Raw genomic sequence first — 27,084 nt, forward strand, 5'->3', positions numbered from 1 at the left:
CACCGAGCCACCCAGGTGTCCCCATGTGATCTAACTTTAACCTCATTCTGCAGGGGTAACATTCTGCCGTTGACACTATCCCCATTTTACAGATGAGAGTTGTCGAGGCACAGAGCACCGGAGGGATTCACCCAAGGTTTCACAACATTTATAGACACACCCTGGCCCTTTTTGTTGCAGAACCTCATCCAAAGATGACATCTGTCACCTGCATTTGGGGAACAGAGAGGAGGTTGGAAACCCAGTCTCTCTCCGGTCTTGCCAGCCACAAGCCAGTGACTTTTGCTCGCCCTGGTTAGAGGCTGGCTCCACCTTGGTCCCTTTCCTAGTGAGACCAAGCGTGAAAACCCCTGCTTTTTTCACTCCTCCCGAGAAAGCAAAGAGAGGGAAAGCACTGCATTACCATGCTAATCAAAACCCCCCCAAACAAAACTAACTCTGTTTAGTTCTAAATGCGAACAAAAGAACCCTTGGAGTCTGGACGACAGAACCAGAAAAATCAGGATTTGAAGTTTAGGGTTCAGCTCCCCTTTTAGCATCTCCTCTTGTGTCTGCCATAAGCCCAGTGGCAGCAGAGCCCCTCCGGTGCTTCATTTACAGTGGGCAAGGCTGTGATGATGCCCTTAAAAAGTCCCTCAACATCTTCTGGGGAAATAAATTGGCTCCTGAGGCTATCCCCTCTGCTCTCTCTCTCTAGCCATCTTGCTTTGGGTCATTTGCATGAGAACAGATTCCTTTGTGCAAAGTTGGCCAGCCTGTTCTCTGTCTACGTTTATAGCCCTTCTAGTCTTCATGTTGGGTTGCTAGGCAGATATGACCCTGGCTTGCAAATAAGCTCACTGCATTTACCAGCCCGTGAGAACTTAAACTTGGGTAAGTAGACTGAAAGGAATCCTGTGTGGAGCTCAGAGAGGAGCAGCCTGCTTTTAAGGGGCTGGGTCTTCGGAGCAGCCATGAAGAGGGGCAGCATTTGAGGGGATTCCTATGAGGAGGTGTTGGTCACCCCCCCACCCACCCCCCCCTTCCTGTTTCTGCACCACCACCCACTATCTCACCTGAGGGCCTGTGCCAGGTGGTGGGGTGGGAGTGAGGGTGGGGAATGGGAACCATGTGTATTTGAAGCAAATTATTGCTTGAAAACGTTAATATCTGCTTCTCCAGACAGCAGAGAAACCCACAAACTTCCGTGTAGGAATTCCAGGTAGATGTGTTGGGCTTATCTTGTGGGTTGGGGAGCCTCCTCTAACCCCCACATTTAACAGTTTGAGGGAAGGCAGGACGCTTCAAATGAGAACGCGTGCTCCCAGGGTGTGTGTGTGTGTGTGTGTGTGTGTGTGTGTGTGCAGATTTGCCAAGGGACCTGAGGCACAGATAGTTTTAGGGCAGTCGGGTTTCAGAACATGAGCTCTCTGCGAAAGCCAATTTGTCTGAGAACCCACTGTGGGGCAGGCCTAGCGCTGGGTTAGTCTTGCATGGTTGGCTTCTCCAGCATAACCAGAGCCAGGATCTCACCACGGTGCACTGTTCCAGCTGAAAACATCTCTGGGGGGAGTATTGAAATACTGTGTCAGGGAGGCCTCTTTGTTCAAGTCAGTATGTCCCATCCCCCAGTCCATCTTGTAAAGATGCTTTGGCAGTAGTAATAGCTTGTCCAGATATACCACATATGTTGTTCGATGATAAATGATCACTTATAGTAAAAATTGTGATAATCATTCAACCCAGAAGGGATTTTTTTAACCTTGAGATGTAAATAACAACATTTCAATTAGCACACAAAATCTGTGTTCAGAGACCTAGGATCATTAAGTAATTTTTGTCATTAAATAATTTTGAACATACAAGTATATCGTATTGAGATAGAATGGAAATACAGTTTTGAAAAAGAGAAAAATGAAACGATAGGAAATTTCTGACCTAATGAGAAGTGTTCCCATGTAATTTTTAAACGAGTGATGATGGTTTTCCTATTACTCTGATGTTTATCTTACGCTGGATACATTTGAAAGAGTGGTTTAAAATAGTTTTACTGAAAAAAAATGAAATAGTTTTACTGTAAAAGTAAAAACCATTTACTGTAAAAGTAAAAAACAAACATTTACAGATATAATTGAAACAATATATTTTGCAGCTAACATGAAACATTGAACATAATTTAGAACTGCATGAGGGTGGGGGCGCCTGGGTGGCTCAGTGGGCTAAGCATCTACTTTCAGCTCAAGTCATAATCCTGGGGTCCTAGGATTGGGCCCCACATTGGGCTCCCTGCTCAGCGGGGAGTCTGCTTCTCTTTCTTTCTCTGCCCCCCCCCCCAGCCGCTCATGCTCTCTCTGTCTTTCTCTCTCTCTCTAAAATAAATAAATAAATAAAATTTTAAAAAAGAAAACACTGCATGAGGGTGGTATGGACTGAATGTGGGCCCCCAGCAGCCCCCAAATTCAGATATTGAAACCCAAACTCCAACGTGATAGTATTTGGAGATGAGTCTCTGGGAAGTGATTAGGTTAGATGAAGCCATGAGGGTGGGGCCCCAAGGACGGAATTAGTGACCTTAAAAGAACACAGCCTTGGGGGACACAGTGAGAAGGCAGATGTCTGCCAGCCAGAAACAGAGCCCTCACCCAACCGTGCTGGGCTTCCAATCCCAGGCTTCCAGCCACTAGAACTGTTGGAAAATGGATTTCTATTGTATAAGTCACCCAGTCTCTGACGTTTTGTTACAGCGGCCTGTGCTGACTGGCCCCAAGAGGGCTTATTGTTTTTTCCAAAGTCTTTTAGAGGATACCCAAGCAAAAAAATCTGCAGGCCACTGTAGGACAAGAAAGCTGTGGTCCCCACCCTCTTGGATAAATTCTCCTTGGGGTGAGAAAACAAACCTGAGAGTCACCACAGTGGGCCTCGTGAGGCCAGCTTGGGGCTGTGTAATTGAGAGGTACTATGTAAAGCACACGTGGGCATCGGCTCTAGACCTTGAATCCCAGGTCTGCTCTTGACTAGTTGAGCAAATTACTGAACCTCTGTCTACCTCGGTCAGCTCATCCATGAAAGGGGGGATAATAATACTGCCTAGGGGGGATCCCTGGGTAGCTCAGTGGTTTAGTGCCTGCCTTTGGCCCAGGGCATGATCCTGGAGTCCTGGGATCGAGTCTCACGTTGGGCTCCTGGCATGGAGCCTGCTTCTCCCTCCTCCTGTGTCTCTGACTCTCTCTCTCTCTCTCTCTGTCTATCATAAATAAATAAATAAATCTTTAAAAAAAATAATACTGCATAGGGCTGTCATGTGGGGGGCTTAACGTTGTGTTGCTAGGTTAACTGAGTTACCATGTGTAAGGAGCTTAGCAGGTTAGTGATGTGCCTGGATCATGATGAGGTTCCTTAACTCTTGGCTGGAGGGTTGAGGCCTCTAGAGAAACCTAGAACCAGGAAAGACCTTACAAGGATTGGCAAGGGGGACAAGGAGGGGAAGGAGTGAACAGCAAAAGGTGCTGAGTTTGGGAACCAGAAGGTCCCCTCCCCATCCATGGCCTCTGATGATCTGATCTCGATCATGCCTGGTTACCATTCAGCCCAGCGTTGATGATGCATCACTGGGTACGTCTCGTTAACTCTGGAGGGAGTTTTACTTGATGTCAACCCTGATATTTGTTCTTAGCCTTCTCAGTCTTGATAGTCACTGCTCCTCTGGTTTTGCCATCCTCTTACTACTTAAAAAGAGAGAATGTCACCTCGAGGAGGTCTCTAAAAACCGTCTGAAGCCTGTTGTAAAGATCCTCACCACAAAAGAAAAATCAGGATCGTCAGAATAAGGTGATCTTCATCACATTGCTTTCAGGAGTGAGCACTTGCCGTGTTAAAAGTAAAAGCTTAAGACACGGGTGCCAGGCACCAAGTCTAATTGGCCATGTTGGAAAGCGTGTGGGACCACTAGGTTTTGCCCCGATTATATCAGGCTTTCTTTGGATGGTTGTTGGAGTTGCTCCACCCACCATGTTGCTCAAGGCCAAGGAATAAAAACCTGCTCTCCTGCTACGTTTCTTGCCTAAAGGGAGATGCTGGCTCTCCCCCCTTCTTGTCTAAACACGCACAGCCTGTCCTGCTGCTCCCTGGAACAATACACAGTGCTAGGCTTCGATTTTAACCCGTTAGGACCTGTGCATCCGCTCATTTCCAGATGGCTGGGGGGCAGGGGATGGTTCTTGGAAGCTGGAAGGCTGCTCCAGGCTGCGCTATGGACATGAGGCCAGGAGGGGCCCTGTCCTGCCGTGGTTGGTGGAGGTCTCTGGCCTCCTCGGGGGAGCCCTCATGCTTGGTAGGAGTCTGCGGTGCAACTGGAGGCAGGGAGTGTCCATCCTTCCTTCCACAGCCATAGCTCTTCCATCTGGGCCATCTCTGCTCATCACAGCCCACTCACGGGCCCTGATGAATGTGGTTGTTTCCCAGGCCCCAAAACCACACCCCAGAGAACACGGTCCCTCCTCTCCGACTGTTTACTGTCTAGTTCACAAGACAGGACACACGTGTGATCATTACCTAAAGTAGCATTTCCACAGGTGCGCTTTTACGAGGGAGGAAGCGGAGCTCACAAAGGCCATCTGAGGTTAGGGACATGATGAGGCTGAGCTGAGCTTTCTGGGCGGGACAGAGCGGGCTTGGCCATCGTTGATCATGTTTGATGCATTTGTTCAGCAAACATATTTTTAAAAATATTTTATTTATTTATTCATGTGAGACAGAGAAAGAGAGAGAGAGGCAGAGACACAGGCAGAGGGAGAAGCAGGCTCCATGCAGGGAGCCGACTGTGGGACTCGATCCCAGGACTCCAGGATCACACCCTGGGTCGAAGGCAGGTTCTCAGCGGCTGAGCCACCCAGGCGTCCCTCATTCAGCAAATATTGATTAGACTTCCTCTGGGCCGGGTACCAGGATTATGCAGCCCGTAAAGCACATAGACATTCCTGTCCTTATGCACCTTACAGCCTAGACTTGTGACTTCTCTGGCTGGAGCACCTAGCCCAGGGTCAGGGGCAAATCTTTTTTTTTTTTTTTTTGTATTTCTGATATTAACATGTGACTCCCACTTTTTGTTGGCATCCAAGGGGGGGATTTCCTTCACATCCACTCTGCGTCTCGGCTTGACCCCATACTGTTAAACTGTCTAAAACCAGATTTGCTGGCAGGTAGGCGGAGTGTTGCAAAGACCATGTCGACTGTCACCGAGTCTCCCCGGGCACAGGGACCTAGCTCAGGTTTGGCCAAAACCGCACAGACCACCATGGGACTGTGTGGCGAGGAACTACAGTTTTTTTTTTTTTTTTTTTTTAAGATTTTATTTCGGAACTACAGTTTGGAGCTCTGAATACACAAACCAGAAGGACTCTTCTCTTCTTCTTTGGCCCATTTGCGACCCTGGTGTTTATGGCTGCGGGATCTAGAGGAGGGCACACTGGCAAACGGTTATGGCCAAGACGGCCAATGGCTACAGGGAGTCGGGATTTCACCACTGACCCTCAGAATAGTTTTGCTTCATATCAATTTTAGTGATGCTTTGGGCTTTCTAGAGCTTTTTCAAAGCGTTCTCATATTTGTGATCATCTGTTTCTCTCAACACAACAGAGGGGCAGGATAACAGTGGCCAATGTTTCGGAACACTTATGGATAGCAGACACTTGTGTTGGATTATTTCATCCTCGTGTTGTGTTTGGGGTGGAGGAAGTTGACTGTGGCTTTGTTTTTCAGGGAAGTGGGTAAACTGAGGCAGAGAGTTGGTTTTTCATTTTTCTGTTTTGTTTTGGTGGGGGTTCATTTGTTTGTTTGGTAGGTATCCAAAATCACACAGGTAGGAAATGACTATGCTGAATCCTGGGTGCGCATTCTTCTGGAGACAGGTCACCACATCCCCCAGATTGATTTCCAAAAGGCAAATTTGCCCAGTAACTGCTTCACTGGATCTCTCCTTACTTCCTATGCCCTGAACTCAGCCTCAGAGGTTGTTGGTTAGAGCTTAGCTGGAATCTGTGTTGGTTGGCTCGGGCTGCCGTAACAAAACACCACACACTGCGGGGCTTACACAACAGAACCGTATTTGTCGCAGTTCTGGAGGTGGGGAAGGCTTAGATCAAGGTGCCAGCTGATTTGGTGCCTGGCAGAGGGCTCTTTTCCTGACTTGCAGAAGGCCACCTTCTTGCTGTGTCTTCACCCGTCAGAGAGAAAGACCCAGCTCTTTAGTTTCTTTTTTTTTCTTTTAAAGATTTTTATCTATTTGTTCATGAGAGACACAGAGAGAGGCAGAGGGAGAAGCAGGCCTAATGCAGGGGATCTTGATGCGGGACTTGATCCCGGGACTCCAGGACCATGTCCTGAGCTGAAGTCAGACGCTCAATCACTGAGTTACCCAAGTGTACCTCCGGTCTCTTCTTATAATGGGACTAGTCCCATCGGGAGCGTCCCACCCTCACGACTTCATCCGCCCCAATCCCCTCCCCAAAGGCCCCATCTCAATACCATCACATGGTGGTTAGGGCTTTAACATACACATTTGGGGAGGACATGAATATTCCATTCATTAGAGAATCCCGCATGTTTCATTATAGAGGTGGAATAAACCCTGGGAAATCATAAATCTGCAAAAATAGGAAAGATAGCACGTGACATTTAGTAGAAAGCTTCCAATTCTCATGCAGGGAAAAATGAAAGTTTGCCACACGGACCGCTGATCGATCTTAACATGACAGGGAGAAGGACAGATGCAGGAGGTGGGCCTGCCAAAAAAAGTCAAACCTGGATCAGATTTCACCATTAGATCTATAGGTCAGTTAACAGGGAATTGGGGGCACGGGGACATTTTAAATCACACCATGGGTGCAATCAAGTCCAAAATAGAAATGTTATGGGACAAACAACCAAATTTATTTTCAAATATGTTCCAGGGAAGAGAGAGGAGGAACTTATACATGAAAAGAGAAGAGATGGGCACCTGGGCGGCTCAGTGGTTGAGCATCTGCCTTCAGCTCAGGTCGTGATCCCGGGGTCCTGGGATCGAGTCACACATCGGGCTCCCTGCATGGAGACCTCTTACCCCTCTCTGCCTGTGTCTGGGCCCCTCTCTCTGTGTCTCTCATGAATAAATAAATAAATAAAATCTTAAAAAAAGAGAGAGAGAGAGAAGAGACACATGAACCATATGCAATGCGTGGTGAACTTTGTGTGGGTCCTGATTAGAATTTTTAAAAAATTGTAAAAATGTTTACAATGAAAAAAAAAAATAAAACATTGGTGAGACAGCAGAATTCAAACACTCATTTCATTTGATGATACTAACAAATTGTTGTTAACTTTGAAAAGTGGCTACGAAGAGAGCTGCAGTTATATTTTTAAAGAATTCTTATCTTTTAGAGAAACATACAGAAATAATGTCGGATGGAATTATGTGACATTTGAGGTTTATTTCAAAATAATCCAGTGTCTTGTGGAGGATCAGAGAAAGGGAAGTAGAAGGGGAGACAGATGAAAACAGGCTGGCCGTGTGCGGATAGCTGTTGAATCTTGATGCTGGTTAGGGACGCATGAGTTTCTCAACTTTTGTATGTTTGACAACTTCCGTAAAATTTACTTATTATAAATGATAAGTAAATACTGCTTTGTAAAAAGTCCTTAAAAACTTAGCAAACAGGGTGTGGATGAAGGAGTGGAATCAATTCAATTGACCTTGAATCCTTTCTGCTCCACCACATTTCTCACGATATTTCTTCTCGAGTGGAGGATAGAATTTTAGAGAAAGGATGTCACTCAGAGCCCCATCCTCTGATGGGCAGAGAACTTTCTCTGTTCTTCTGACATGTGTTCAAGGACCCAGATATAATTTCTGCTGGGCTGCTGAGCTTTTAGAGGCATGGCATGATGCCACCTTTGCTCTCCCAAATTGGCTCCTGCCACATGGCTTCCTTCTGTGACAGTTCCAACAGGTGGTTCTAGCGAATGCTGGCTGGGCAGGATGTCATACGTGGATGAGTGTCCTGGCTTTGTTGGCTTCACAGAAGTAATCTTGCCAACAATAGGGTCTGGCTTGCTCCAGTGATAAGATATATAAGCGTTGGGGATCTACTGTACACCGTGATGACTGTAGTTAGGACTGTTGCAATGTATATTTGAAAGTTGCTAAGAGAGTAGATCCTAAAAGTTTTCATCACGAGGAAAAAACCCATTTCTCTCTCTCTTTTTTTTCTTGTAAATGATGGATGTTCACTAGACTTATTTGGGTGATCATCTCACAATATATGTAAGTCACGTCATTATGTTGTATACCTTAAACGTATATAGTGCTGTATGTCAATTACGTGTCCCTAAAACAGAAAGAAAAAGAAAAAGAAAATGCCTTTGCCTCTTCTGTGGAGCTAAGACTGAGACCCTCCCCCCTAGATATGCTCAAAGAAAAACGATCTTTTCCGAGTTGGGATAAGTTACCCAACTTATCCCTATACTGACATGTTAGGGTCTCAGGGCAAAGGAAGGGACCACAAGGATTTTTTTCCCCCATAAGGATGTTTATTACACATAGACATTAAATAACCTGAATTTGTCTTGGTTCTCAAGGTAACTGGATTCTCCTGTCCACTTGGACCTGGATTTGGGTGAGGACACCTTCAAGGATGTGCTCACTGTTTAGAGTCACATGAGGGCAGGTGGACCCCAAGATGGAATGCCACCTCCTTCAATTTTGAGTGCCGGGCACTGAGCTTGCCTTCCTCTCTCTGCACTGTGTCTCACCTGGGCTCACCTGCACTGGTGCCACAGACTCCTGACTTCTCATCTTCTCTTACCTGCCACCGTGGCAGAGCAGGGGAGGAACTCTGGTATATGTAGGTCGGAACTCACCCTTCCTCCCCCCACTGTTTTTACAGTGGCTTCTTTGCTGCTCCTCACATGTGCCAGCCCTTTGCCTCGCTGGATTCCCTGCCTGGCATTCCTTTCCCACACAACTTCCCCTAGCTGCATTGCTTCCTCCTGCAGAACCTTCTGGAAGGATCTTCTGGAAGGACCTTCTCCATGAGGCTGTCCCTGAAGTCTTCCACTTTGCATCTCATGAGCTGCTTCCTGCCTTAATTTTCTCCCCAGCCCTGACGTTTTGCTCATCATCTTTCTTCCCACCTCCTCCCAGAAAGTAAGCGGCATGAGGGCAGGGTTTTTGTGCCCTGCTCACTGCTGTACACACAGCCGGAGACTGGTCACTCTGTCCGCATTTGCTGGGTGGATGACAAGGCACGGGGTGGTGGGGGCATCCGTTCAGACTACATGCAGGGGAGCTGGTACCCAGGCCCCTCGTGGTGGTCCCCCTGGGACTCTGGGCCCTGGAGGGCACATGACCACGCTCTGATTTGGCAGGTAAAATAACAGTGATCCGCTGCCAGAGATCACACTCCCCCTGTGCCTCTGTCTTTTTTGGCCTCAGCTCATCAGAAGCTTTGTCTCTGGAAAACCAACAGAGCCCTTTGCCAGAAAGGTCTGTCCAACCTTCTTGTTATTTCAGCTGTTTCCAAGGCCCTCCAGCGGGCTGCTTGGCCGCAGGGAGGCCCTCGGGGAGCCAGGTCAGGTGATGGACTTCCAGGCCTGGGATTCAGACACTGCAAAGCGCATCTTCAGGTTGACTCATTCCATTCCATTCTCAGCCCTTCTGGCCGACAGCTGCCCATCGGTCATTCCACAGCTTATGAACACCCTTCCCCAGAAGTGAGCCTGGAATGGAAAGAGAGGCCAAAATTTAGCAGACCTCCAAGCCTTGCTTTACAATGGGGGTCATGAGAAGAGCACAAATCATTGCTAAGCTGATGGGCAACCCAGGTTCACTCTAGGGCTGCCCAAGGAGCATCGATACATGGCCAGTGGCTCATACTCACGCTCAGCAGGGATGTATCCCTGTTTGTCCTGCTTGGCTGGAGCAGATGGGCCTTCCTTATGGGGTTGGTTGAGTTAGGTGGTCAAGTTCCTTGCAGCCCAGTGGAAGGAGGTAGGGATGCTCTACTTGCCAAAGATTCCCCTTTTTCTTCCTTAGCCCACAAACATGCTCCCTGTCCATTCTCTCTTCTGAGAGGAGCAGGGTGATACATGAAGAAAGTTGGGAAGATAACCTCAGTTGAGGCACTGAGCATAAAGTCTCAGCCTGCGTCTTTTACAGACTTTTCCAGCAGCTTCACTGAGGTGTAATGGACAAATAACACTTGGGTGTGTTTACTGTGTTTAGTGTGATGCTTTGATGTACATAGATAGAATGAAATGGTGTCCACAATGTCATCAGCACGTGCATCACCTCACCCAGTTACACGTGTTTAAAATTTTTTGTGGTGAGGACATTTAACATCCACTCTCTCAGCAAATTCAAGCGTGCAACATGGTATCATTAACTGTAGTCCCCATGCCGTACCTTAGATTCCCCCCCAAATTGCTCATCCTGCATCCCTGAAGGTCTGTGCTCTTTGACCAACATTACCAACTTATCCCTCCACCCTCACCCCAGCTGCTGGCAACCACCACTCTCCCCTTTGCTTCAATGTGCTTGGTTTTTTCAGATTCCACATATAAGTGAGATCGTGCACTATTGGTCTTTCCATGCCTGGCTTATTTCACTCATCATAAGGTCTTCCAGGTTTACCCAGGTTGTTGCAAATGGCAACCACTTTCTTTTCCGCAAGTATTCTTTTTAAAGGCAAAATACAATTCCATTGTGTAGATATTGTATATGCAGCACTTTTTCTTTTTTTAAAAAATTTAATTTTATTTAAAATCAATTACTTAACAGTATGTTATTAGTTTCAGAGGTAGAGTTCAGTAATTCATCAGTTGCATAGAACCCAGTGTTCCTTCTATCACATGCCCACCTTAATGCCCGTCACCCAGTTACCCCGTCCCCCTACCCCTCTCCCCTACAGCAACCTGTAGTTTGTTTCCTAGGGTTAAGAGTCTCTCATGGTTTGTCTCCCTCTCTGATTTGTCTTATTTTATTTTATGAACCCATTCATGGACACCTAGATTGCTCCCATACCTTGGCGATTGTGAATAATGCTGCAGTAAACACAAGGGGTGGATATCTCTTCATGGTACTGATTTCATTTCTCTGGGTAGATACCCAGAAGTGGAATTGCTGGATCATATGGTCAGTCTATTTTTAATTTGTTGAGGAACCGCCATCCTGTTTTTCATAATATCAGCTTGGATCTTAATCAAAGTCCGCGGCTTCGGGTCCGTTCTTTGAATATCTGGTTTGCCTTTTCACTGTAGTTAAAAAAAATAAATGGGGAAAGATTAAATATCTCCCTGGAGATATGGGCACGAAGGATAATGCAATGGTGTACTGGCTAAATTAGCTTATTTCCATTCAGTGAAAATTTTAAGTATTAATGATTCTCTTTGAAAATCCTCAAAGGAATGTTTTATCATGGAACCGTTAAGAAAAACAATCTGTTTATGTTCCCACCTTCATTTGAGCTTTTTTCTTAAGTGAATTTTTTCCCCCTGAAGTCCTTCGTGTTGGGTCATTCCAAAATGGATTATTGACGAAGAATGAGGCCGCTCTAGTGTTCCAAGCTAAGTAGCTTTAAGAAGAAAAGCCTCCAATGATTGTTGCTCATGGTCGGAAGCCAGTAGAATGAAGCTGGGAATCAACCAGCAGGTCAACAAGTGTTTGTTGGGTGCCCTCCTTGTGCAAGGGCTCTTTCTTCTTCTAGAAAGGGAGAAGTCTTTGGGGCCTCAAGATCAACAAATACTGGTTGAATCTAATTGAGTTTGAAAGAATAACTCTCCTCTTGGAAAACAGAGGAATTTGCATTTCTGAACAATTGATTCATTGGCCTCCAGATGACCATGACTGTTTACTTGAACTCTCTTTTATTTTGATTAAGTATGTATCTGCCCATCCTTTTGAGTTTATCTGGGTCTTACAGAATTTACATGCCTCCAACCACCCCCATCCACTTGGGTTGGCAGTTGAGTTGACTGGCTGGCTCTGTCAGTTGTGTGTTCCTTCCTCAAGGGCAGGGATACACAACTTTGAATCATGTCTATCATAATCCCAGCCCTAGTAGCATCTTTATGCATTACAAATTGGTTCTCCTCTAATCCTCTTAATGGCTTGGGCGTCCAACGGGTTTTCCTTTGGTCCAGAATTTCAAGTCTATGCCTCCTTACTGACCCTGTAAATTTAGGGCTTTCAAGTGAAGTAGGGATTATATGGTTTTCTTCTGTGGTTCCCATTTGCAACCCGTTGTTGAAAAGCCTTACCTTCAATTCCTGTTTTTCATAATTCAACTGATTTATTGCTTTCGGGCTTGTCCACCGAAGCTGCATCATCTCCAGTAGGTTAAGCATCTCCAGTTAGGTTAGTTTTCTTCTTGGACAAGAATCATGATGTTTTTATTTCCAAGCCTCCTGGTACTCAAAGTGTGATTTAAGGGCTAGTAATATAGGCCTCACCTGGGAGGTGAGGGTAGTTAGAACTACCCCAGCCTTGCCTACTGAATGTGTATTTGATAAGACCTGTAGCTGATTTGTATGTACATCCAAGTGTGAGAAGCCCTAGTTGAGCATGTCTTTAGACTTTATTAAAAATTACATTGTTGAGATATAAAGGGCCAATTTCCATTAACATTTTTTGGAAATGGGTTTTTCTGACATTTATTGTGAAAAATTTCAAACAGATAGCAAAGTCAAAAGTTCTACCATAAAGTACCCATATATCCTCCACCTAGATTATACCATTGATTTTCTTTACATTTCTTTTTTTCTCAAATTAATTTCCATCAATAATTTTATACAGAAATATTAATTGACAGCATGACTGTTAGAATCATGTCTTGGTAACAAAGGTCTCAATCTTTCTTCTAGAATTTTCAATGGATTTGATAAGGTCACAATTCGTTTGGGGATGTCTTGTGAATCAGAGAAGCCTGGTGGTGTGGGAGTGGGGGAGGGAACCGGGATTTTGCCGAGTTGGATGCCGGCCCTTGCCCCTTCCAGGGCACGAGGTCTCAGTGTCCTCACCCATATAGTGAGCGGGTTGAGAGACCTCATCCCTACTGGCGCTCCCAAACCTGTGATTATAGGCCCATTGCAAATATTATTATCATCACGATTCCTCAGGTGGAGAAACTGATGAGCCAGCTACATATTTAACTAAGAAGGAAAACATCTGTTGGCATGGGAAAGAGATTATTTCCTAAGCTACTGAGTAAAACACAGCTGCACTGGCAGTTTCAACTCTGTTTTCTTGTCAGTTTCTGTTCTTTCAGGAAACCTTACAGAAACATGAAGCCCTCAACCATCTGGAGCTGAGAAACTCATTCGAGGCTGACTGCGGCTTCTAGAACGTCCAGGTGTTCTGCAGATGTGAGAACTTAATCCCGCACTCTCCAGCTGGAGTCCGGAACAGATGCGCCACTCGTGCTCCAGCCCTAACATCCCTGAGCACAGAAGGGTTGTTCACGAAGTGGCCAAAGAGCAGTTGTTGTCACTGTTGTCTGATGCCTGCACACCGCCGGCCTCTCTCTCAGAGCTGCAGTGGGGCAACCACATTCGAGGTTGCAAGTGTCCTGACTCTCCTGAATTAGGATTCCAGGTGGGGGCCTCATTTCTGTAGCCCGACCATCCCTACAGGCACCACCACCAACACGACGACCACCACTTGCAAACTCCACCACTTCTTGCATCTTCTTGCAAACTCCACCACTGCTCTCCAGGGACACCCTCCTGCCCTGAAAGGGAAACAGGGGGAAGCTCTTGGAAAAATCTTTAGCTGTGGCCCATCGTCACTCCAGACAGTTATTACCCTCCCCTTCTCACCATGGGCTGGCTTTTTCTGAAGGTTCTGTTCCTGGGGGTGACTTTCTTGGGATGCCTTTATCCCCTTGTGGATTTTTGCCCCAGTGGGGAAACAAGAGGCCAGAAGCCGAATTTCGTGATCATTTTGGCAGATGACATGGGGTGGGGTGACCTGGGAGCAAACTGGGACACAGAAACGAAGGACACCGCCAACCTTGATAAGATGGCTGCAGAAGGAATGAGGTGAGTCTTGAGGATGCCAAGCCAGCATCTCTGTGGGTGTCTGGCTCCCTGTGGGATGGGGCAGCGGAAAGCACTTAAAGACCAATTGATGGGTCCGTGCTGATTTAGTTAATTGATTAATTCGGTTTGAAACTAGTACAGCATCTTGAAGAAATCCATCCATTCATCCATCTGATAACATTAGAGATGGGGGCTGGGAATACGGAGGTGAACAAGATCCCTTGGGTACTTAACATCTGTGGGAGGGGATGAGTTAAAAGGAAAGTAGGAACTACAACTGAGCACATGAGCCCGCATCAGGGATTTTTGGGAATCTGCAAGGTAGGCCGTGGAACCCAGCCTGGGGCCAGTTCAGGGGAGCAGGTGACCTTTGAAGAGTCACTGAGTCAGCGAGGCCCACAAAGGTAAGAGGACTTGTCTGAGCCGATGGGACTTACTGCTCCATGGAAGGGCACACCATCCAGGGAAGGGCCTGTGCATCCGAGTGGGTCTGGAGGTTCATAAGCCCCCTTCCCACTCGGAAAGAGAACACGTATGAGCGTTTAGCCTGCTGGGTAGGCCTCTCAGGCTGACGCCAGTCCAGCTGCTGGTCTAGCTCAGATTCCCACCTGCGCTGTGTCCTGTGCCTCCGTCCAGTGGGGTGGGGATCCGTCCGGCTAGCTGGTTGGGACACCACGTGGGGCATCACCGCAGTACTTCAGCCACTTGTAGCCTCCAGCCTGGGGCTTCCCTGGTGATAGAGTCTCGGGGTCCCTGCATCTGGTCTCACCCACTCGAGTCCGTCCTCCTCACCTTGGCCAAACTGAAAGTTCTAGAACACTCCTCCGTTCCAATCTTTCAGTGGCATTTTGTGGCCCTAGGGATGCAAACCAAGCTCTGGACAGCAGCTTCCAAGACCAGCCCCTCCTCCACATTGGTTCTCAACCTGTGTCCCCCCCCCCCCACCCTCTTGTTGCCTCTGTGTGGGTCTCCCCTATGGGCCTCCGTCTTCCAGGGGCGCTTTCTACTTCCTCTGCTGCATCAGTTTCTTCCTTCCTTCCTTCCTTCCTTCCTTCCTTCCTTCCTTCTTTCCTTTTCTCTTTCTTTCTTAAAGATTTTCTTTATTTATTCATGAGAGACGCAGAGAGAGGCTGAGACATAGGCAGAGGGAGAAGCAGACTCCCCATGGGGAGCCTGTGTGGGACTTGATCCCAGGACCCCAGGATCACACCCTGAGCCAAAGGCGGATGCTCTGAGCCACTGAGCCCCCCAGGCGTCCCTGCTTGGTCAGTTCCTACTCACCACCTGGGGCCCTAGTGCCTCTTGAGGTCCCTGGGAAAGCTTCCGGGGATGCTGCCCGGGTTCCCTGCTGGGGTTCTCTGCCAACCCCCTTGCTACTTTTCATGGTGATTGTGTAACCAACTCACCCCTGTGTCAGGTTGGATAGGATGCTCCCCCCCCCCCAATTCATGCCCACCTGGAACCTCAGAATATGACCTCGTTTGGAAACAGGGACTTGTTTCCTGTTTTTAGTATTTAGTTATGGATTTTTTTTGAAGATTTATGTATTTATTTGAGACAGAGCACAAGTGGGGGGTGGGGGAGAGAGAAACAGACTCTTAAGTCTTAAGTCTTAATTAAGCAGGGAACCCGATGCAGGGCTCCATCCCAGGACCTCAGGATCATGACCTGAACCAAAGGCAGACACTTTATCAACTGAGCCACCCAGGTGCCCCTTAGTTATGGATCTTAATGATACCACCCTCCATGGAGAGTGGGTCCTAAATCCAATGACCACTGTGCCCATATAAGAAGAGGGAAGGATGCAGAGAGACACCCAGAGGAGGTGACCTAAGGCAGAGGCAGGGAACGCAGTGATGTGTCCGCAAGCCGAGAATGCCAGGGATCGCTGGCAACCGCAAGACGCCAGGAGAGAGGCGTGGGACAGATTCTCTTTCTGAGCCTCCAGAAGGAACCAAGCCTACTGACATCTTGATTTCAGACCTCCAGCTCCAGACCCTTGGGAAAATGACATTTCTGTCATTTGAAGCCTCTAGTGCTAATTTGCTCTGGCAGCCACAGGAAAATCATACAACTCCGTTCTGGCCCTGGTCTTCAGGAGGAAAAATGCCTGGTCTCTTCTTGCCCTCTTATATTCCTAGCACAGAGCATTGTGCCTGGCGCCCAGTAGGCAGTTGATAAGTCACTGTTTATCAGTGAATGGGCTTTAGGTCAAGATACCTTGACATGTCACCCCCAATTTTGCATGTTGGTTTCCCACCCCCTCTCCCGGGAGAGATTTAATCCATTGCATTTTACTAAATCCTCAAAGGGAACAGGATTGCCAAATGCTTAAGAACTTCTGCTTTTAGTGTCAAGTGGGTTCGTGGGGGAAGTATCTGGCCCATTATTTAAACCGAGATTTCTGGGGCCTGGACCTTCCCCTTACGGCTGTCCCCACCCTCTCATCCTGTGCAGAAACAGCACCTCGTATGCAGATGCAAGCACCGTTTGGTGGGCTCTCCCATTTCTTCCTCCCTTTATGAAAATATTCTCTCCATTTGAGCCTGTGACAGGGGCCAGGCGGCTGGCCCTCTGGCCCCATGTCGGCAGCGGCTCTTCTCTCTGTGCTTTGTTGACAGGAAAGCAGGCTTCCTGTGAGGCCACGGGTTGATTCATCGCTGGCTTCTCCCCCTGCCTACTCACGGCCAGTGGGGAACCATGACTTTCAGACGAGAACTGGTTGCCAAACAGGGTCTCTGGGTGACTTGAGAAAGTGTCTTTGTTTTTTTTATTGTCTCTTTTTTATTAGGGTATTGTTTCCTAAGACTCTCACAACAAATGACTATAAACTGTGCGGCTTAAAGCAACTCACATTAATCCTCTCACAGGTCAGGAGGCTAGAAGTCCTGAATCAAGATGTCGGCAGGGTTGGAAACTTCTGGAAGCTCCGAGGCAGAATCGGTGCCCTGCCCCTCTTGCTTCTGGTGGCTGCAGGCGGTCCTTGGCCTCCTGGGCCTGTGGATGCATCACTCCGTTGTCTGCCTCCACTCTTCCATGGGGCTCACCCTGTGTGTGCGTGTCTAAATCCCCTTCTTCTCATAAGGCTGCCGTCACTGGCTTTCGGGCCCATCCTAATCCACTATGACCTCATCGCAACTTGATTACATCTGCAAAGTCCTATTTCCAAATGAGGTCATATTCCCAGGTTATGGGTTGGCATGAAATTTGGGGGAGATGCTAGTCAACCCAGAACAATTAGCTATCCCGCATATGTCTTTAACCCTGCTCCTGACATCATCTGCAATGTGGCAGGTGCTTGATGAACGATTGTTGCTTTGAAGACTACCCTGCTTAAGAAGTTGGTCTCAGGTTCAAATCCCAGCTCTACTACTTTCCATCTATGTGACTCTGGACAAGCTACATCATTCCTTGGGGAGAGTGGTAGCACCCCTCTCATAGGATGTTGTTGGGATTAGATTAAGTCATCCATGCAGGCAATTAGCACAGAGCCTGGCTCATGATAGACACAAATATATGTGAGCTATGGTTATTTTTGGTATTGGTCTTAGAAATAATATCTACATCAACATTTGAATTGTTGATGTGAATTGGCTACTCTGCATAATGAAAGATTTAAACGGTAAATCGTGGAAGGAGGAGTGGGTTCCAGAGACAAATCCCTGTTAATCTGGATGTGGACCATCCACACTGAGCCAACATCTGTATTTGAATCAAATGTGACAGTTGTGATAATAGCTAACCCGTCCTGTGCCTATGTGAGGTTCCAGGCTCTGGGTATCACTCCGGTTAATTCTGGCCGCCACCCGATGTTTCTCTTCTTTCAGAAGAGATGAGGTGAGGAAGTCAAGATCAAGCCATTTGTCCTCCTGGGATCTGCTTGAGTCTGTTCAGTGCTAGACCAAGTCCCCAAGGCAACACTTAAGTGTCTCCATAACATTTCTTGCCAGCACACACCATTAATGTGGATTTTTCTTCTTCCCCATTTGGGTATGGTAGATGCGATTTACCAAATTTATGAATGGAATGGGCCCCATTCACAACATGACCCGGATGTCATTGTTGCAGAACAAAAGGATTCCCTGGGGAAAGAAAGGCAGAGCTGTTAGTGCCTCAATTTTGGTTTCTTTACAGACCTCTTAACTTCCATTTATGTAGCGGTGAAGGAGCGATTGTGGCCTGAAACCCCACAGTCTTGAGGGTTATGACAGAGCTATGTCATTTATGGTAGCTCAGGCCTAAGAGCATCCTCATCATGTTATCACACAGGGGTAAACTGAGGCCAGAGAGAAGTGAAGTATTTTTACTACTCTGGTTGCTTTCCAGCAGGTGGGGGCAGGTTATCTAGTTTGCACTTGTCAGTAGGTTCACCCGACAACCTGACTTTCACCCTTGACCTGGTGGGCTGGGCGTTTTGTCACTGTCCTGTGCAAATCTGAGCTGAGAGGTACTGTTGAACATTTGAAAGTTTAAGAATAATAAGATAATCCAAAGAAAATAAAAATGTCAGAATTCAGGTGAAAAGGCTAGGGATTTAGTAATCAGCTAAAACTTAAACCACTTGGAGGGTCTCCCAGGCTGGCTCAGAAGGGAGTTGACAGGACACTGTAGGCACATTCACTTGTGCAAATTGACTTGCAAGTACGTTACCTTTGCACCTTGATTTCTTTCCATCCTGTTCCGCCCCTTCTCAGTCCCCAGTCTAATCTGAGTCAAGTCAATGCTGCTGCTGAGTAGAGGCAGTGACTTAGCTAGGAATCAAAGATCGATATTCACCCCTGGAAGGTCAGAGGCTCCCAGGGGTTTGAGTCTGTTTCTAGAAAGGGCCTCCGTGAAGAATGAATTGATCTGTCAAATCAGTCAAACACCTTCTGTGATTTCTGTTCTCAGCATTGGCTTTTGGCAAACGTTCATTCATCCTGTTACCTCTCAGAGTTTTCTCAGCTGTCCCACTGCCTCCGGGGTTTTGCAATGATCCCAAGGAAGCTGGGAACCAGGCTGCCATTCATAACTGCAGGGGATGGTAATGAGGTCTTCCTGAGAGCTAGGGTAGAAAGAACATTCTGAGTGAGGCTTATCTTGATAAGGGAAAGTTTCCCTCCCCACCATGCAGTCCCCTTCCAGCTTTATCTCCATCCGCTGGTACAGTGATTCACTTGATCTTAGCCAAAAGGCTGAGAAGCGATTGGTACAGTGATTCAGACTTAGGGTTGAGGGAGAAAGCCTCTTGGCCTGTGATCTTCACTGCTGACTTCGAGAAATCTGCTCAGCATCCCAGGACAGGCGATTTTATCTCTTGGCCCTTAGGTCAGTAGGTCCAATGGACATAAAGTCATGCAATGCCCACCTACCAACCAGGCCAAGGTGAAGCTTACATGAAAGGTTCTGTAGGATTTAGCCACGTGGTTCTGTGTAATAGAATGGGGACCTGCAGGAATGCAATCATCTAGATAACACCTAATCTTCGAGAAAAGGAGCTGAGATATTAGCCAATGAGGCCTTGGTGCCAGTCTGGTTCACAAGTGCAAGTTCAAAATTGCCTGTCTGACGGCTATTGTGCATTTCTGTGAAGTCTCCCGACAAGAGTCATTTGACAAGGAATCTCTGCTAAGACACCATCATAGGACAAATGCTGGAAGATCCGAGCCAGCTGTGCCCTAAGAGGCTTCCAGCCAGGTGGCAAATAAGACAAAAGAAGCAGCTTTTATTTTTATGTATGTATTTATTTTTGCAGATTTATTTATTCATTTGAAAGAGAATGAGGGATGCCTGGGTGGCTCAGTGGTTGAGCGTCTGCCTTTGGCTCAGGTCATGATCCCAGGGTCCTGGGATCAAGTCCTGCGTTGGGCTCACCATAGGGAGCCTGCTTCTCCCTCTGCCTGTATCTCTGCCTCTCTTTCTGTGTCTCTCATGAGTAAATCAATAATAAGCAAAATCTTAGAGAGAGATTGAGTACAGGGAAAGGGGCAGAGGAAGAGGGAGAGAGAGTCTCAAGCAGACTGTGCTAAACACAGAGCCTGATGTGGGGCCTGATCCCATGACCCCAAGATCACAACCCTGAGATCATGACTTGAGCCAAGACTAAGAGTCAGACACCCAAGTGACTGTATCACCCAGGAACCCCAAGACATGCAGCCTTTAGCATGCAGAAGGGAGATGTGCTGTATGAGCAGGAACCCTGTACCTCCTGCCCCAGGGCTTTAATAACCTGGATAGAATGGAACTGAATTTGAAGCCTCTGGGATAGAATTAGCACATTACTTATCCCTTGGTCACAGTCAAGAATGAGAAAGGTCCATGCTGGGCTTCTTGCCTTTTGATGAGAGAACCCAGAGCAAGAAGCATGTTGAAGACAGCCCTATGGGGCTGCAGGAAGAGAAAGTCCATTTCTCCCGAGGGAAGCCAAGAGGTACTTACTTGATAAAGGACCTCACTGTTGAGACCTTAAAGAGGAATAGGAATTAGCCAGAAGAAGGGGGAGGAAACCATGTTACAGTAAGAGGGAAAAACTTGAGCAAAGACCCAAAAATGCCCTTTCACTGGACACATATTCCTGGAGGTTCCCCCAGGCACTCACCCAGGTGCTGGGAATGTATCCCAATCCAAACAATAAGAAGCCCTTACTTTCCAGGGTGACCATTCCAGTGGTTGAGTGTGACTGGGACAGAGGTGGAAGTGAGGCTGGGCCAATGGACCTGGCCTCTGGTGAACGGCCTTGTGTGCATGCTCAAGTGTTTGGACTTGGTCCTGGAGGCAGTGGGGGCCTTGAGGAGTGAAGTCATCGGCCTGCATTTGAGATGGATTGCTCCAGCTTACCAGGGGTGGCCCATGCTGGCAGCTGGGAGGGCAGTGGGCAGATTGCAGGAGCCTCCAGGATAGTGTATGGCTCAGGGTTGTGGCAGTGGGGAGGTGTCCAGTCTAGGAGGTACTGGGATGCCTGTGTGTGCATGTGTGCATGCTTCTTGTCCTGTGCCTAGTGTGTGTCCTTCCTGGAGTGTGAATGTACTCATATCCACAATGAGAATGTGGAAGGGGAAGCGGGAAATTGCCAAGGATCATACCAAGCTCAGCTGCCATAATCTTTTTTTTTTTTTTTTTAAAGAACAGAGTATGAGTGGATGGAGGGAAGGATGGATGGATGGATGGATGGATGGATGGAAAGATGGAAGGATGGATGGATTAAAGAAAGGATGGATGGATGGATGAAAGACTAGATGGATGGATGAATGAAAGACTGGATGGAAGGAAGTACGGATGGGTGAAAGGATGGATGGAGGAGTAAAAAAAAAAACACATCAAGTTTGCTCTTTGCTGCCACACTTGCATGTAGTTTACAAAGGGCTTGCCTATCAGTGCCCTCAATGACCCCACCTGACAACTTTCTGAGCGTGAACTTGGCGGTCTTCCCATTTCACAGAAGGCAACACGGAGGCCATGCTGTGCTTGGTGAGTCCCACCAAAGTGTTTCTCCAGCTCTCACCTCCCACTTCATCCCTCTACATGCAAAGGCCACAGCAAATACTTTTTAAAACCTGTTTCCGCCTCCAAGACTTTAAATTATGAATGGAGCAAAGATAGCCTTTATTCCAGGCACACAGCAATTTAGAGAGTTACCACGGAAAGCCTCATCATCTATTTTAAATGCCTCCTAAATGAAGACTGGACACGCTCAACCTCGCAACATTATGTCCCTCCAGGGCTTTCGGGGCAGCGTTTCCAGCACTGACGTTTTCCGATCCTAATGCACGTAATTTATGCGATGGCAAGTTGCTTTGGTTTCTGTCTGGCTGTGTCTTCATTTGCGCCGATTTTCCTGTTAACAGGCTGCTGTAATGTCTGGCTCTGTCTTTCCAGCTTGCCTTCACAGTGTATTTTCAGACTTTAATTAGGACCCCTGTTGGTGAACTGGCCTGAGCCTGCCCAGATAGATTTGGGGGAAAACAAAAGCTTTCCAAATAGCAAGACCATTTTATCGCTTATTAATTAGTCTCTGCCAAACAGAGACAGAGGCTGGGAGAGAGGAAAGGTGATGGGCAGGTCAGTTTACTGGGCCACCTGGGGTGTTGTGAGGTTTTTTTGGGGGGGAGGGGGAAGGTAGCAAGAGTATGGTCAGGGCTCTCCAAAGACCTTGCAATAAAGGAGAGAAGATTGTTTCCGAGCGTTAAGCTGTGTGAGCTTTAACCCAAGGTGGGGAAAGAATTGAACCCTAAAAAGCATCAGCGTGAGTGATTTTGTGCAAAATGGACGAATGTATGTTTTCCAATCAAATGACCCCTTCAAGTTTTGTTTGCTCGCTCACCGGATGTTGCTGGGGTGGTTCCATGCCAGCAAGGCACACCGCTGGGGGCTGCGCTTGGATCTCTAACCCTGTCCTCGTAGGACCCACCGTCTGGGGAGGACTGGAGGTTACATGTGTTGGAGGAATGCACTAACACTGTTCCCCCGAGGGTGGTGGTGTGTGTTCCAGGGGAGCCCATAGCCAGGCTAGTCATTAAAGACAGGCAAGCAGGGACAGCGTCTAGGCAATGGGAGTACTGGTCAGCTTGGGCTAGTGTAACAAATACGATAGAATGAGTAGCTTAAACAGTAGGAATTGACCAGAAGAAAAAAAAAAAAAACAGTAGGAATTGTTTTTCATACTTCTGGAGGCTAGGAAGTCCAAGATCAGGGTGCCAGTGGGGTCCAGTTCTGCTGAGGACCCTCCTCCTGGCCGCAGATGGCCACCTTCTCTCACTGTGTCTCACATGGAGGAGAGAGGGAGAGAGGAAGAGAGACCTCTGGTCTCTTCCTCTTGTCAGAAGAACACTAATCCTATCATAGGGATCCCACCCTCCTGACCTCATCTAAACCCGATTACCTCCCAAAGCTCCTACCTGCAAATGCCATCATATTGGAGGTTAGGGCTTCTATGCAAACATTGGGTCCATAGTGTCGGGGAAGACAATTGTGCATCCCAGACCCACTGACAAGTCTCAGTCCACAGAGGACAGAATTTCCCTAAGCTTAGTGGACTGAAGGGTTTTTCTGTGGCCCATTAGAATTCTCGTAGCATTGATTACCTCCACACTCACCAAGGCAAACTTTGGATTCTGATTTCCGCTGTAATTCATGCACAAGAAGAGAACCTGTTGACTGCTCTGACACTTTGGTTTCTGCACCCATCCCTGGAAGCTAGTTGGGAGACGGGCATTCTGGTGTCTCTCTCAGGCTCATATGGGTTGTGTGGATGTGAGTCAGGCCCTTGGGGCTGGCACCACCAAGGGTGAGTCTCGGGACCTCCCTAGCCCAAGACTGGCCACTTACCCAAGGCAATTCCCTCTGGGTTTACCTTACCAACCTCTGGGTTGGCCTAGTTCCAGCCACCTTCTCTCAGATGTGAACAGAGTAGAAGGAGCATGGGATTTTGGCTGGGCAGGCCGGCGTTCACGTTCTAGCTCTGTCATTTCCCCAATACGGGGGCCTACAGTCTTGCCTGTGGCACAGTGCGTGGGCAGGACAAGCTGCATCTGTACCCGTGCCAACTCTGTGGTCTCGGGAAAGCTGCTTGTGCTCTATCTGCCTCACCTCCCTTACCTGTAAGATGGGAATCCTCGTGATTTGAAATCATATATGCAATATGATTGGGGTGGGAGTCACTTGACAAATGACAGCTATTTTTACTCTGATAAGACAGACAAAGGTAATGCCTATTTATACCTTAGGTCTCCGCTTCCGTGTAGCTTCTTTTGAGAAGCACTTGCTTCCTCAACACGCGTGTATGTGCACCTTGTAGAGCCCAGGAACACCCCGTGCTTCCTGTCCTCAGAGCTCTCTCACACATTGGGATCCTCCACCACCCTTATTGAGCTTTGGGCAACATGAAGGCAGGGCTTGACAGTGTCCACTGTTGTATTCTGGGCTCCTATCCTATTGCACGCACACCGTCATAGCCAGGACTGATTCTAAGTGGCAGCAGCCCAGCTCAGCCAGCCTAAGCACAAAAGAGGCGAAGCTTTCGTTCATAAACTAAACTCTGCAGAGACCCCATCTTGTGTCTGGGCTTTTGGGCTGGTTGCTTAGTCTTTCAGGTTCCTCCATATGATGGGAGAGGTGGCCCTTGCCCTACATCCTCAGAGCTTGCGGTTCAAAGGGAACGAGAGAGCTATTCCTCACTGTCCGGTTCAGAAAATTCCAGATTGAAGGGCACCTGGGTGGCTCAGTGGTTGAGGTCTGCCTTTAGCTCAGGGCATGATCCTGGGGTCCTGGGATCGAGTCCGCATCAGGCTCCCAGGGAGCCTGCTACTCCCTCTGCCTATGCCTCTGCCTCTCTCTCTGTCTCTCATGAATAAATAAAATCTTAAAAAAAAAAAAAAAAAAGGAAAGAAAAGAAAATCCCAGGTTGGATTCTGAATAGCCCTGCCTGGGTCACAGGCTGTGGGCCCCATCCTTGAGGATGAGAGGTTGTGCTACTCGGCTTAGCCCACGGCAGTCTCATGCCCATGCTGGGGCGGGTGGGTGGGGGGTAGGACGCGGGCGTCAGCCTAAGAGTCGTGTGGAAGGGGTGGGTGGGGAAGATGCCCGCCTGGTCCAGCCCAGATATTGTCAGGTGAATGTCTACCTTCAGACAGGAAAGGCTGCCAGGAAGTTTCATGTGCTCTAGAAGCCAAAGTCCAGACTCATCATTGGGGGGGTTGGCTGGAGGATGGGGGGGGGCGGGAGGAAACACAGTGATGATGCTCACTGGTGAAGGACAGGTAGGAATTTGGAAGGACAAGAGGAAGAGGCAGACTTTCTGGGCTGAGGTGTCACAGAGTCGAGGTGTCGGAGAGGTGTGTGTGGGACACGTGGGAGGGAGGGGGGGCAAGGGCTGCCAGCTGCTCCGGGAACAGGAGTCCTGTTGGGCTGAGCTCCTGGGCTACGTAGGGTGGAGGGGTAGGGTCCTGGAGCTTTTGTGACAAAGTAGGACAAACAGAGTGGCTTAAAACAACAGCCGTCTCTCCTCTCATGCTTCTGGAAGGCTGGAAGTGAGAACTCAAGATGTTGGCAGAGCCATGCTTTCCCTGAAGTTCTAGGGTGGTTTCCTTCCTCGCCTCTTCCAACTCCTGAAGAGGAGTTCTTCATCTCGTGGCCGTGTCACTCCATCCTTTGTCATCATATGACCACCTTCCCCCTGTGTGTCTCTGTCTTCTCTTGGCATTCTGTCTCTCTCCTCTTCTTATCAGGACACCAGTCAGAAGAGGTTGAGGACTCACCCCAATCCAGCATGACCTCACCTTGACTATTACATCCCCAATGACTCTATTTCCAAATAAGGTCCCATTCGCGGGTCCGGGGTGGGGAGGCTTAGAACTTCAACCTGTCTTTTTAGGGGACACAGTTCAGCCCACATTAGGCAGCAGTGACTCAGGAGGTTGAAGAGGTAGGTTGAGCCAGAGCATGGAGGGCCATGATGGCCACACAGAAGGGAGTCACTGAAGACTTGAGGTCCGGGGATGGCCTGACCCACTGGTGTGCATGCTAGCAGGGGCTGGAGGAGTGAGCCTGGCATCTCAGAAGGTCACCGAAGTGATCTGGGTGAGGGACAATGGCCGTATAGCTGCCTACGGGCGACGTTGTTTGGAGTGGGAGGAGCTGAAAGAGGTGAGAAGTGGCGGAAGGACTTGAAGATAGTATCTCAGTCTCCAGCCAGGTTTACTGGGAGGGATGTGGACATGGGGTCTTGGAGGGAGGATCCTGAGCTTGGTCCTGTGCACACTGAGGCTGAGGTGACATGTGACGACATACCTGTGGCAGTGAATGTGATGCCTGGGTAGTATGAACAGCAGCCGGGGGCCCCGCCTCCCCCACACCCCACCCATTGGTGCCCAGTGCACTGCTCTCCTACACACCTAGAATGTTCTCTCTCCCCCCCATTTAGCGAGTCCTGACACCGATTACCTTGACTACTGTGAATTTTTAAATCCAGGTAGAGAACCTGGAACTCTGCTAGATGCTTTGTGCACATCATCCCACTGAATCCCTCAAATAAGCTGGTGAAGTAGGGGTGTTATGCTCATTTTGCAGAGGTAGATACTGAGGCCTAGATTTAGTTACCTGTCTTATCTCACACTAGAGGGAGTGGAGGCTGGGATTTCACACAGAGCTGTTTGTCTACATGTTTATCATTCCTACCACTCTGCCTCCCATAGCTCTTGCTTTAAATTTCTCTGACGAGGCTCATCTTGTCTTCTTATCCACATGTCCTAACACTTCTAAAGTTGAGCTACTCAATGGAAAGGCTGTGGTTCCTACCACTAGCTCCCCCAGCAAGCCCTGATGTGGTTGGCTGACCTCCACTGAGGCTCCTGGCAGTTGGAGGTGACCAGCGGGGTGCCCTACCCCAAGGGCCTCTCCTATGTTGTGCTCTCAGAGGATTGCTTTCCCTGGAATTGTACAGGACACACACACCGCTGGGGTAAGACTGCCCTGGGGACTCCAGTTGCCTGGGGCCTCATCTGGCTGTCTCTAGGGCTGAGAGGAACCCGATCTTGGAAATCCTGTGGCCCATTTGGCCCTTTCTGTGTGCTCCAGCTCCTGGGCTGGACAGCTCTGATGGAGGGGCTCTAGACCACCATAATGACTTTGGATTTACTCAGATTGTAGTGAGAACCTATTAGAGGGCTTCCAGCCAGAAATTAATGTTAGCTGATAAACAGTTTTTGAGATTACTTTGGCTGCCCCTTGGAAAATAGGGGGAAGGGGAACTGGGAGCAGGAATGGAAGTGGGGAGCAGGGTTGCCACATACAGCTGGGCAGATTGTGCACTGCTCAACGCCGGACAACAGCATGAATGGCATCCCTGGCAATTATACAACATGATGGCCCTGGGGAGACAATATAGACTATGGTGCTTGTCTTGGTGCAACATGGTAGAAGCTGGGACTAGGATGTTAGCAGGTAGGTGGAGAGAAATGGATAGATTCTAGATCTCTTTGGCAGTAGAGTCCTATTAAGAATGTGCTGATGGTTTGGCTGTGGAGGGGGAAGAAAAGAGAAGAATCAAGATGACTCCTTTGGACT

At 48.2% G+C, this 27,084-nt stretch overlaps 1 protein-coding gene across 4 annotated transcripts in view; it reads left to right on the plus strand.

Moving 5' to 3' along the window:
- Positions 1–27,084, plus strand: part of ARSG (arylsulfatase G) — a 106,641-nt gene that overhangs the window by 27,132 nt on the left and 52,425 nt on the right. For 3 of the 4 annotated variants that reach the window (XM_041724251.1, XM_041724253.1, XM_041724254.1), the window contains exon 2: positions 13,260–14,046. In XM_041724251.1, the coding sequence (XP_041580185.1) occupies positions 13,826–14,046 (221 nt within the window). In that variant the 5' untranslated portion in view covers positions 13,260–13,825. Of the gene's footprint in view, positions 1–13,055; positions 14,047–27,084 lie in introns of those variants that run through there. The other variant, XM_041724252.1, reaches the window with a different exon arrangement.

Source organism: Vulpes lagopus, chromosome 12, assembly GCF_018345385.1.
Source record: "Vulpes lagopus strain Blue_001 chromosome 12, ASM1834538v1, whole genome shotgun sequence".
NCBI classification, from domain to species: Eukaryota; Metazoa; Chordata; class Mammalia; order Carnivora; family Canidae; genus Vulpes; species Vulpes lagopus.